The sequence below is a fragment of the Anticarsia gemmatalis genome, chromosome 20, assembly GCF_050436995.1.
Source record: "Anticarsia gemmatalis isolate Benzon Research Colony breed Stoneville strain chromosome 20, ilAntGemm2 primary, whole genome shotgun sequence".
NCBI lineage: Eukaryota > Metazoa > Arthropoda > Insecta > Lepidoptera > Erebidae > Anticarsia > Anticarsia gemmatalis.
The window spans coordinates 5,117,594-5,130,840 of NC_134764.1; the positions used below are offsets into that span (position 1 = coordinate 5,117,594).

Below are 13,247 nucleotides of genomic sequence, written 5' to 3' on the forward strand. Positions count from 1 at the left end.
CCAGATAATGATAATTCTTTAATAGACATCACACATCTGATTGTTACTGTTGTTTTTATTGTATAACCGTGGGTGGCGCAGTGGTTTGTAGTAGGTAGGTACATTGTATTATACACAAGCATCACAGAGATACAATTTGGCTACAATTAAATCTCTCGTTTCTTCCATTCTTGTTTAGTTACTTGACGGTGAGTTTGGTTACAACGAAAAAAATGCCGACTCGAAATAAATGCTGATGAGTATTCGATGTAAACATTTAATACCTATCCTGTTCACATCTTAAGAAATGTCTTAAAATAACAATGTAACAAGCGGCTTCAAGCAGCTAGAATGAATCTAAATACACCATCTTGTCGGTTTTCGACATCTGTAATGGGCGCAGTCTTCAAATTCCTCAAAATTTGAATATTCTAATTAAGAGTTCTATTACTTATTTCTAAACCATAGCCCATAAAGCAACCAACTCGTGCCGATAAGAGCTAGAGAACTAAATGCTAATCTCATAAAATAATTTAATGTTAGCTTGTTTTGGAACACTACAAATATCTACGATATAATAAAATAATAACTAAATTACACGTCAAATATTTAATGTGTTACTATTCAGTTTAAATAACATCTTTATTGCCTTTATGTAAGACAAAAGAAAAAACTGAGAATGTTCCAAGTGGCGAAGATTTTGTTGATTAAGGCGGCCGGACGGCAAGACGGCAAGACTTCACACCCAATTCAATAATACGTTCATAATAGTTTAAGGTAGTGGCCATACTTTAATAGAAATAAAATAATAGACGTTGATAAATATAATACAAAATATTGTGACGCCGTACGTCGGTAATATTCTATTACATCAGAAATCTTGAATTCTACTGAACACTGAAATACCTAGGTACTACAGCCCCGAAAGGCATGTTGCATGTGCACAAGAGATGCAGCTCATTGTGCTGCTTCATGAACAATATCTTTAAGTGAGCCAGGAGCCTAGTAGTAATCCGGCTACCGTCTTAGCAGATGAGCCTTTCATGACTCGACGAAATGTTTTTCCAAATCGTCATGGCAGGAACTCAAAATAGGCAACGGTTGTTTTGATAAATCCATAGTTAAACCCTAAGATAAGGTAGAACATCAAGACAGTATGAACCTATCCCTTGATAACAAACAAATTGTTTTCAGCATCTGATACCTTATCTAATCCGTTGTATACCCGCGAATTTACAAGTGGATTACAATATGATTGACATAGAATTATGTAGGAACATGTAATAGCTTTGATATTGTCCGCGAGATATTGTCAAGGGAAAATACACCTTAGCAGTTAAGAGATACGAATGAAAATAATCTATAGTTATAAATAAAACCTAGATTGATTGACAGTCGCTCTTATAAAACCCTTCCACGATTTAGGGGGTGACCTGTAAGAATGACTTGGACTTTTCCATATTATCAAGCGACTACCGAATATTGACAATACTGCTGACATGTCGCTATTAAATTCTTTAATCATATTAAACTTGAACAAGAGATTAATTATTGATTTAGAACTCAATTTTGTCATTCAGTTAGCTGTTGCTTTTGCTTTATAGGGATTCGTTTGCACAAAAGCAGAGCTTGGCAGAACGTAGCGTAGCGGACCGCGAATCGGCCAATGACACTGTTTTTACTATTCCAGACTGGAGATTTCCGCATCGAGATTGGTCAACTCACGGCTTGCACCGTAAAGGCACTACGATGAAGCTAAGGGTAGTTATTCCTTAAAATAAAACGCAATAATAATATAAAACTAATTTATTATTAACTATATTACAGAGTCGTAACATAAGGCGTGTGTACACGTTCAATAACAAACTGCACACAGTTAAAAGGTTTCGTTCACATCATGTACTTTCAGGATCAATAGGTTTTTTCAGTAAATGCTTTGTCATATTGTAGTTTTTATAACATAAGTAGTCTTCGTTTTAGATTTTTTTGTGTATTTACACAGGATCTGTTTCGCTAACCACATAAAAGAAGTCTATTTGAAAGACACAAAATGAAAATAAATCCGATATTACAAAAGTAGTTAAGATTTTACACTTTTTTGGTGGTTGAGTAATAAATTATTTTCTTAAAATTCACATGAACAGCAATCTCCGAAGATCGAGAATATGGAATAAAAAACATACGCATTTCTAAAACATAATCATGAAAAACGAATTAACTAAATCGGCTAACGAGGACAATTTATACAAAAAAATGATCATTATTACTTTGCTGTATATAAAATTATTAATATGTACTACATTACGCGGACTTTACATGAAAAACTTAATTGTGTATTAACAAGTAAAATTAAAACTTAAAATCAACTTCTATGAGATGCAATAACATACATATTACTAGTCAATTAATATATTTCACTAATTACAAATAACAACATGATTGTATGAATCTATTGGTAAATACACTCTACGAATAAACAACGGACATGTTTAAAATAAAATTGCACTATGTTAAGACCAATTAGTTTAAAGAAATAAAACAAATGTCTAACTGCAAAACTCTATTGCCCGGTTTCTGAGGCACATTTAGCGGTAGTTTATATATTCAAACAGTTTTTTTTGTATACGAGTTTAAACGCTATTGAATAGATAAACTACCGCTAAACGTATCTCAGAAACCGGGGATATATGTCTTATAAATGTCGTGTAAGCTCTGATTAGTTGTTATGTCACTTTCAATCTATTTGGAAACTATATATGAGTGAAAGAGACCAAAAGACTGTTTAACAATAGTCCTGCAACTTAGTGGAGAGACTTAATATGCACGATGGATCTAGATTATAATAAATAATAGTGTGTTTCCCATATAATGTTGCTGTATAAGACAGGACAGCGGTGCGGCTCACTCATATTTTAAATATTGAATTTTATATACCTTCGGCGGCCACGAACTTTGCATTCAGGGCTTTCTACTTAGTTGTTGGAGTATGTACAAAGCTAACACGACGTTTATTATTTTATAAGACAGTACAAATAAATCCGAGTGAATATTTTGTATGATAATTTAAAATCGATTGGTCTCGAAACAATAAAAGCGGGTTTCGTAGTAAAACGGTTTGCATATTCAGCTACATATAAAAACAAAGTAATGCTAAAACACATTTAATATCATAATATTGTCCCAATTAAAAACATTAGTCACACAGTCACAGCTGACACTAGTTCTTCTATCTCATGGATATACGTAATTCCTATTCCATTTCATGAGGAAGTCTATCTAGAGCACCCGTCCAGGTACTATTCGAAAAGGTGCTTTAGATGGACTACCTCCATTTCATGTATTTCACGTGGCAGTCAATGTAGTCTAGTTGAAATTTAAAAATACACTATTCTAATTCTGATGTCTATCTGGAAGGTTAGTTATTTTATGTAAATAGTTTTAATTCCTTCATTATTGCCATCAAATTATTGTTTATTTTATTATTAACTACTTATTTAAAATTGGGCGTTTATACTACTTTAGTAAGATTAAATTTAGTTATTATTAATTTCTATCGGTTAAAAGAGTTTACTGACTGGTCTAAAAAGAACGTAAGTATAGCTAGAAATAGGAAATTATCTAAGAACTGTTAAAAATATATGAAGTGTGTAAGAGCGGAGGAAGTCACGTGCACTAACAAGTCTAGCTAAAACTGTTTTACGTTTATCAAAATAAAAGCACTATCTGACGTAAGATTATTACTGTTATCAACATCAAAATCCTCAGGCATTCTCAGGTCAGTACTAGAAGGGCGAATCGGACAACAAATTGTCATGTCTTTAATGCCATTTAACATTAAGATATGAAGAACGAAAGACGTTAATAAGTTAACCGGGATGCAGTATTACAGAAATTTAAGAGCCTATATCTATGAATAAGTATCGGATAGCTTGATGTGGAATATTTTGCCAGGTTTTCATACATTTGCTGTCATTTCATTCTAGGATAGGTTATATATTATTTGACGAATACATAATGCGCACACCAGATTTTAAACGGTTAACGAATTAGATGTCTTTACAAATAAATGAAACATCAATATTTAAAACATTGTTACCTAAAAAGAGAACATATATTATAGTAGTACCTTCACTAGAATATGTTTATGAATAAGGAGTTATCTATTTAAACTAACTTTAATACCTTGTACACTTGCAAGTTGTAATTTCTCAGGGCAGTATCATAATATTGAACTGGCAGCATTTATAAATGGTTCATTGTTAGTTAAACCGGTATAGTCTATATTATGTAGTCAATAAAGAAAAAAAAATCCATATTAACATCTGTTTAGTGCTCAACCAAGTATCAAAGTGGTTATAGCTGTCGGAAACCCTTTGACGTGGCTGAACGACTGTTATCTTAATTGACAACGACCGGACACAGTTTTTATGAAATAATATTTTGCACTTTACAGACTATTTCACTCTTGATCACAACACTTAGCAAGTCTCCATTTATTCAGATTCATGACATGACTGACAGACACACATGACCTACAAACCCATATAGTTAATTAAAATCTTGAAATATTGCAATTTATTTATCACTAGTACTATTTTAGGTTCACAAACATGCCTTATTCATTCCGTAATTGTGAGATCTCTTTTGGTTATTTGTATTTGCGTAGCCTCCCTCCAACATGAGATGATACAGTAAAAAATACTATGAATCATAATGTCTTCCTAGTAGATATATGGCTACAACGGCGGCCAATTTAATTGAAACCGGCCAACCGTGTAAGGGATTTTTGGAGTGCCCAATATAATCGTACGCTCTCTCTCATAGCCCAAAAAGTCGCCAAACCGACACAGCGGTAAGAGTTGAGGTGCAGAACTGGCTTTACGTATTTTTAGAAGCAAGGAAACACAAATAACCAAGTAGAATCTCCACAACATACCAATAACCTAACTATCTCTATACAAATCATTCTTCTCTACTGGCAGAAGACTTAGAATCTCCTTCACTATCACTAGACCACTCCCCCTCGCTGTACTCCCTCTCAATCTTCCTCTTAACTCTTACCAGCTCGTCGTCGGAACTGTCTTGCCGTACAAAGTTAATGGTTGATTCTTCTACGTCCTGTAGCCCTAGTTCTTTAGTAGGAGATGATGTTCGTAGTTCTTTCAGAGTGTTCGTAAGGTCTATGTTGACTGGTAATGGAGGATCTTCTTCTTCTGCGTCGTTCTCCCGCCTTCTCTTCTTTTTGTTCTTTGAGCTGTGTTTCCTGTCTTTTTTGCGTTTCTTCTTTTTTGAACTGTGAAAGAGTATTTTGGTTATTATCTTTGCTAATAAAGGGTTGAGAATTTTTTGTTAGTTAGAACTACCTTTTCCTCATATTAAAGCGTGAAACTACGCACGTGCATTTGTGAAAACCAATCACACCATTTAGACGTGTTTACCGATTTGAACAAGGTTGTTGTAACATTAAATTAAATGCTTACCTATCAATATCTGAGTCGTCATTATCATCGGAGGACCTGAGAAATATAAAGTACGTATTAAACAGAGCTCATAGTTTTGTAAAAGACTCGTCCCAGTAACCATTTGGAGACATAAATCGTAGAGAAGTTGTTTCAGAGCAACAGAGCGATAGATATAACATGATATTTGTTTTGTCAAAGGATTTACTTTCACAGAGGGCAATCCTGATATATACAGTATACTTTCATGGTACGAAAAAATGACCAACGGATTTACCGCTAATGATAAATAGACAATATCATATCAATGGACTCACTTGTACTTTCTGCGTTTACTTTTTCTGTGCGATCTTTCGGATTCGTCGTCGTAATCTGAAAAAAAATATACAGATAAATTTTAAAGGCGCTGCGTTAGTTTGATTTAATTCGTTGCTTCTAAAAGCTAAGTAGTAAAAAAGTACTCACCTCGTCTGTCACGGTGACGTCTTTTGTCACGTCTACGTTTCTTCTCTTCTTCTTCTGCCTTCTTCTTTCGCAAAGATTCTAATGTATCCACCTGAAGACAATACAATTCTTACATATCTCATATTCTTTTATTGAATTCAAATACTACCATACCATACGCAAATCAAGGATAAGCTGCCTATTTTTAATTACAAAAATCTATCTTTGAAGCACACGTTATCATTTCTTAATCAAAATGTTCATATATTATGGAGGTAAAGTTATAGGAAGTATAGTATAGTAATAAGGTACGTACCATAGCGCTAGCAAGTGAAGAGGTAGGCAGTTGTGCGGCGGAGGGGTCGACGCCTACTTTCTTGAGGAACTCGGCCGCGCGCCGACGACGCTCCTGCTGCTTAGCGCGCTCGGCCTCTGTCTCCTCTACTGTTACACAATGCTTTATATGTTTATACTAGTAACAAACATACTGTTAATCTATTGTTGACTTTATAACACTTCGAATAAAAAGGTATTGGTACATTTCTCTGAGTAAAGCCATAACAAACTAACTCTAGATGTCAAATACTATACACAAAAAATAAGGCACATTTTATATCGATTACAGATTACATCCATTGATAATCATCACAATAGCATGATACAGACAATAAGTGTCCGTATCATTCTTTGAACTTGAAAGGTAATAATATAATCTCTAATAGCTATAAGGTCTAAATTGTTATTTCTATCAAACTCACCTTTAGAATCCGACTGATCTCCCGTCAAATCGATCAAATCATCAGAATTGTCCTCCAGCGATATAACTTCGTTCTCCAGCTCGTCTCTACTGTATTTAGCTCTCTTGCTCTCTCTCTCTTCTTTTTCTCTGATCTCTCTTTTCTTCTCTCGCTCTACACTCCTGCGTTCATTGCGCCTCGAATCTCTACTTTCAGACTTAGACCGGTATTCTTTTTTCTTATCCCTATGTTTTTTCTTTTCACGTTTATGAGAGCTCTCTTTTTCCCTATCCCTTTCTCTTTCCCTCTCCCTGTCTCTAACTCTGTCCCTCTCTCGTTCCTTCTCTTCCTCAACAACTATTTCCTTTTTCTCCGGCTCAACCACTTTGACTTCAACTTCTTGTACTACCGGTTTTTGTTCAATCACAGGTGGTTTTTCTTCAATTTTTGCTGGCTTAGGGGGTTCTTTTTTCACTTCAGGGGGTGTTACCACAGGGGTAGGTTTAGGGGTCACTTTGACAACAGGTTTAACCGGTTCCACAGCTTTAACTACAGGTATTTCATTGTTAACTTGTGAATCTATCTTGTATACTATTGCTGGTGGTACATTGTTTGCTAAGAATGGTACTACTTTAGGTGTCTCTTTTACTTCTTCTTGTTTGTCTGTCTGTTTGTCCGCGTGTTTCTCTGGGTCTTCGTCGGAACTTGACTCGTATGGTAGCGCTGGTTTTGGTAATATTGGGTCCGGTTCTTTCAGTTTCTTGATTGAGAATGATACGGGAGCTGTGTAGAGAAAAGGTTAGATTTAGCTATATGATTGTATTAAAATTATATTTTTTGGGAAAGCCGGACATTCTGGCCTCCGGACCGATACACTTTGTAAAAGTCTCTATTACAAGATTAAATTTAACCAAGTGAAGAAAACCGATAAAGGCAATATTTTTTTTTAGTTTGTTAAAATAAAACAGTTCAAAATGAATGTCCAAAATTGCCAAAAAAACGGTACAGTAGTGTATAGCAACCCTTTCTTTCTATACCTACAAATTACGACAACACAAAACCTTAACAAAATACAAACTTACACATACCACTAGACTTCTTCTTCTTCTCCTTGCCATTAACATCGCCTCTCTTCTGCTGCATCAGTCGTCTATAATACGGATGGTACACATTCTCAGGCTCAAGAAAGGTGAACCGCGGGTCGTTCTTAGCTCGCACGATGTCCGCGAACTCGTCGCCATTACGTGCCACATAGGCCGCCATCTTGTCGATCACTATTTGTACGTCGTCCGGTGGTGTTGCTATTGCGGGCTCTTTGCTGTCCGTTGATGAGCTGTCGTCGAAGTCTGTAGAAATGTTTAGCATTAGAATTCTGATTTCTATGTATCTATATTATGCCATATTTTAACATGGCATGAATATAGTGATGACACGCAATATAGAGGATACATGGGATCAAACATCATATCTTCACACTTAAACGAAGACTTAAGCTACTTATTTTTCAAAAGGTATCCCCTAAAAAGCTAAACTATTGGTTACAAGTTTTAAAAACACAAACTTAGGTTTTCTTTATTGCTTACACGGCTATTGACTATTATATATCTAGGAATAAAGCGATCTACAAAGTTCTAATTGACTTTTAAGTAACATACAAAGAAAAGTAACCACCCCAATCCCTAACTATAGATATTGCCACCGGCGACCATAAGTAACACTTACCCGAGACATCAGAATCGGAGTCAGTATTGTAGTTTTTCATAAGACTGAGTCCCGTAGACTTGAGCGGCGCGGGGTGCTGCTTCTTGAGCTTCTCCTGCTCTTGAGCCAAGTATTGGTGATAGTACGGCGCGTATTGTTGCGTGTAGGTTGGTGTTGGTGCCGGTTGAGCGGTTGGATCCACTAAAGTGAAGAAAATAATTAGTCTTTAGTCAATCAAAATCTTTTTTCTAGATATTTCAGTGCCTTTAATAATGGCCAAATTGACTACTGCAGTAGCCGTAGTGATACGAGCAGAAGCCTAGAGTTCGAATGGTGAATCAGACTAAGTTATTCCCACATTTCTGTGACAAATTCTCAAACGTTTTCAGTGATTGCTTAGTGAATGTTAGGTAACGTTAAGTCTCGGACCATGTATCGATTTTGCTCTATGAAATCTTGCTGTTCGTATCGACATAGCCCATTGCACAGCGCCATCCACCAGCAGAGTGATTGAACAGACAATGTACCCAATTATCGATAGATATAAACCTAAATAACCTGGCCAGTTTTACTTAAACGATCTGAAACACTAATAAAGATTCATAAAATGCAATATGTACCATGATTGCCATCAGCCCCCCGGGTGTACATGACGGGGGCACGAGATATCTGCGCGGTGTGTCTTGGCGGCTCGGTGCCGGGCGGCGGCACGTCCCCGCGCACCGAGCTCTCGCCCTCCCCCTCGCCGCGCATCTTACTGATCAACATCGTGTAGTCGCAGTCTGCGGACGGCTTGTAGTGGATACTTGGGATTGCAGGCGCCTAGGAATATTCACATATTATTATAAAATTACGGTATAATTCACATGACTTTAGGCTATAGGTGCGCTGTTAGCAGTGATTACAGAATTGGCCGGCTCTAAATAACTACGTCTCGCTATTCGAAGGTGCAGTGTATTCCAGATTTTTTTATAGTGCTAAGTGAAGATGTTTAAGTAAGAAGAGTTGTCCTGCTTTTGTTAAAAAATCCTACTCTAACTCACGTATGAATTAGCCATCTTTAGTATACGTAAGCAACAACCTGCGTATGTAATGAAAAATAATACTAATATGTACTTACAGATTCAATGACAGTTGCTGCCAGACTTGGGTGTAAATATTCTTCATTCTCTGGTGGCTTTTCTGTAAAGAAGCAATCAAAAATGAAATAGGTATGTAAAAATACATAGTATGCAGAGTATGATTGGATGCCTAGATGCATGAAATATTATCAAACCAAGTGATTCATAATATTACAAATGTACCTTCAACAACTTCAACTTTCTTCTCAGGCCACTTGCCAGCTTTCACCAAGCCGATGAGCGCGGTATAATACGGGTGCAGGTTTGAGTCTCGGCCGAGGAATTGAAACTGCGGGTTGTCACGCTGCTTCGCCTTGATGAGGATCTCCATCTGAGCCCCTTGAGATGCTATGAAGTTGGCTGTCTTCTCTATTATGGCGTTCTGTTTGAGGGACTCGGGCTGCAAACAAAACAAAAACGTGAAAATGAATACAGATAATTTGAACATTTTAGAAGGTTAAGAAATACACAAGTTAAAGCTAGAAGAAACGGATTTTATTTGTAGGTTCATTATTAATTTAAACTTATTGTTATCGTTATAATTAGTCAGTAAGTGTGTCAGGCGGCTGAATTTTTCATTGCCTCTTTAATACCTTCAACCTTTAATATACTATAGACAAGCTTTATACCATTCCTAGTATAAACATAAATCGCATTGTACAACTCACCAACACGATGTCAACGGGGAGCAGTGCTTTGAAGGCAGCAGTTGGTAGGAACGGCTCATCAATTTCTACTGGTGGTGTGGCTGGCGTTGGTTCAGCCGGCGCGTCGTAGTTGAAGCCTACTTGACCATAGCCAGCTGCGTGGAGACGCTTCAGCTCTTCCTCTGATGAATAATCGATAGTTTGGTTAAGAAAATGTCACAAATATGCTGATAACAATCGATCATGATGATGATAGTGATGGCAATGATGATTCACATATGTCGTAGTTTTCATATATTTTTTTGTTGCTGTTTGCTAACATGCGAAGTACCTGGCAATATGCTCGCCCCCTATTACATGGGACTAACATTGTTAATGGCGAAACGCGGGTGTATTTCAAGAGTAATATTATGTATGTACGTAATCTATTAATTTCAAATTAGGTATTATTCAAAATCTGTTTGCCTTCAACATCATCGCAAATCTCGACATGACATTTACGAGCAAAAAAGATGCAAATTTATAGCACAAACAAGTCTATTTAACAAATGCATTATACATAATAGTTTGATAACAAGTTTATATTTAACTTTTCCTATGACCTAAATTGATTTATTTACTAGATGTAAGATTCCCTCACTTCATTATGTTCATGTTTACATAAAAGATAATAAGTAATCAGTCTCATGATAAAAATATGATAAAAATACACATTATCTATTTATAGTAAAGTAAGACCTTGTGTCATAAGGAATACTTTCAAGGTATAAAAGAGTAAAATAATGAAAACTTATAGTTACTTTTAATTTAATTTACTAAGGATGGCACTCTTTAGATTGAAATAAGGTTATATATATAACTGATTGCAGCCATTTACAAATAAATTGTGGTGAGGATCATTGGTCTCCATTTACAAAGGAAATACATACAGGTTTCTGAATTTCTAGATTATTTATGATTTGATTTAGGACCTGCTACCACTTTTGGGCAATATGACCTTCTTTTGGAACCTTTACAATAGACATTACTATGTTGCTATTGAGACGATTTTAATTACATAATATACAACCATATTCAAGAGATTAACAAATAATTGATTTAATATGTATCACAATAGAAAAAGTGCCTTCAAAAACTAACCTTTATACATTTCTTCTTCATCCTCATCTGTATGCAGTGCTCTATATCTCTCTTCATCGCACAGCTGTTCAACATCCAGCTGATCCTTCGTAAGTTCCACGCGCCAGTCGTAGCCTCCCGGTGGAGCCTCAAGCCTCGACAGGTCGTGCAGAGCGCCCCTTGCATCATACCTAGCCAAATATTACCCAATATTAATTATACGAATGAACACAAACTATTACGCCAACTTCTTTACAAGAGGAACCGTTTTGCGAGAGTAAGATAATTTTGTAAAGGCATATTTTTATAGTTCGCTACATAATATGCTATTGCTAAGAAACTAATTTAGAATAGAGCTTATGTTTTGTTTGTTTTTGTAATAAAATTGAGTAGGTATGTAATATAATACATAATTGGTATTATTTACTGTTTTCCTCATTGCATATTTTAATAACATAGCTCCATACTGAATTCATGCACTACTCATATCTATTAGTTCCTCAGACTCTTATACAATGTTTACAGAAACACTTATTTACAATATGCCATTATCAGTCTGTTTATACTATAACATAGCCAATATCTTCTTCAATTTGTTGTCCAACAATACACAATTTTGAATATAATCCTAAATAAACCATAGTAACAAAATGGTACCTTACACACTTATGATTGACCTAACATTGTTTGTTGTATTCATTTTCTATTACTAACTTATTAGAGCTGTATCTCTGGTCTATACAAAGTTGAAAAAATAGAAGAGAATACTCATAAAGACTTGTTGGACAGATACATAGTTATTTCTCAGCTAGATTATTTTTAAATTTTGAACACCTGGATCTTATATTGTTATACATACGCAAGTTAACCGTTGCAGGTTATACATACCACCGTCGGTTGTCACCATAACAAAACACGACGCCGCGAGCACTCGAGGCACCCCAAGCTCGTTCTTCCCGGTCACCTTACTTCGTACAAACATTCTCTGCGAAATACTTAAAGATCTTCCGAAAATTTATTTTTTTCTGTTATACAACTATCTTTTGTAGGTTTATAGCGCCACAGTTAGCAGTCTTATAGTAAAAAACTGATCGAACCTGTCGATTTTCAATGTTTCATCCCCCATCCACGGAATGAGGTGTTTGCCTTGATCAATGTGAAGGGCTTTATCATCGTCCCTGAACAATTTGCACGAGTAGCCGAACACGAAAAGGTCTTCTTTCTTCTCCTTGAATTCACTCTTTCTTAATATACCGGACTCACTTTGACTTCCAGTCCACTTTAGAGACATTTTCAAATATAAATAATAAATTACAAAAACATGAACCTACGCCGAATTCACACCGTGGTAGGACATGAAGTCACGTTCGGAAATTATGACATGTGCCTTGCCTTATGTCAATTATTGTCACTCTATCAGAATATTAGGGGCAGGCGTCTAAAAATTGTTGAATCAGATTGTGCTAGTTGTTTGTTACAAATAAATGCGTTTTTTAGAATATAATGATATCTTTTACATATTGTACACAGAGAATGTAACAAAATTACAACTGGAATAGGTATGTTCGTTCAGGAATTAATTTTCAATTTTGTTTTTAACCGATCGATCGAATGCCTTGAATGAAACTCTTTGAAACGCTAGGTCGAAAATAGTTGAAAACTTGAAAATGTCCTCACTAAGTAAGGTTGTTCATAACCATTATTTCCCGTTGATTTAAAATTATATTCCTCGTAATTACCTACTTATTTCACTTATATACTTTAATACTTTTAAATCATTAACGACGACTAAATGTAGGTAGCCTATATTCTTATTTCCACCAAATAGATTTTTTTTTTGATAAATTGATTAAAATTCTGAGCATTCTGATATAAGCATATTCCAATGATTTTTACAAATCAAGAGGTCTATAGAATTTTGCAATATAGTAAAACTATTTTGTGCGAGCATTTTGCTACCACAAAGAACGCCGTTTTATATAAAAAAAAACTAAACAATGGCAACTGGATATTACTCTGATAAATTTAAGAGGTGAACGT

The 13,247-nt window shown here is 35.5% G+C and overlaps 1 protein-coding gene and 1 long non-coding RNA gene across 6 annotated transcripts; one reads left to right on the forward strand and one right to left on the reverse strand.

The window, feature by feature from the left end:
- Window positions 1-38: 38 nt before the first annotated feature.
- LOC142981489 (uncharacterized) lies at window positions 39-9,786 on the forward strand. The gene is made up of 4 exons (XR_012959938.1): window positions 39-94; window positions 1,670-1,740; window positions 9,443-9,531; window positions 9,652-9,786. It is a non-coding gene; the product is annotated as an uncharacterized LOC142981489 (long non-coding RNA).
- su(w[a]) (suppressor of white-apricot) lies at window positions 1,771-12,578 on the reverse strand. 5 transcript variants are annotated; one of them, XM_076127443.1, is made up of 14 exons: window positions 12,305-12,578; window positions 11,229-11,398; window positions 10,110-10,270; window positions 9,625-9,841; window positions 9,441-9,502; window positions 8,941-9,142; window positions 8,342-8,521; window positions 7,708-7,965; window positions 6,641-7,402; window positions 6,199-6,323; window positions 5,904-5,994; window positions 5,756-5,810; window positions 5,460-5,495; window positions 1,771-5,272 (listed from the first exon to the last, which is right to left on the reverse strand). In XM_076127443.1, the coding sequence occupies exons 1-14, from the start codon at window positions 12,496-12,498 to the stop codon at window positions 4,942-4,944; spliced, it is 2,844 nt and encodes a 947-aa protein (XP_075983558.1). In that variant the 5' UTR covers window positions 12,499-12,578; the 3' UTR covers window positions 1,771-4,941. The 5 variants fall into 5 exon arrangements, with proteins under 5 accessions (XP_075983558.1, XP_075983555.1, XP_075983554.1 ...); XM_076127440.1 differs by having other exon boundaries at window positions 6,199-6,326; XM_076127439.1 differs by having other exon boundaries at window positions 7,702-7,965.
- Window positions 12,579-13,247: the final 669 nt, after the last annotated feature.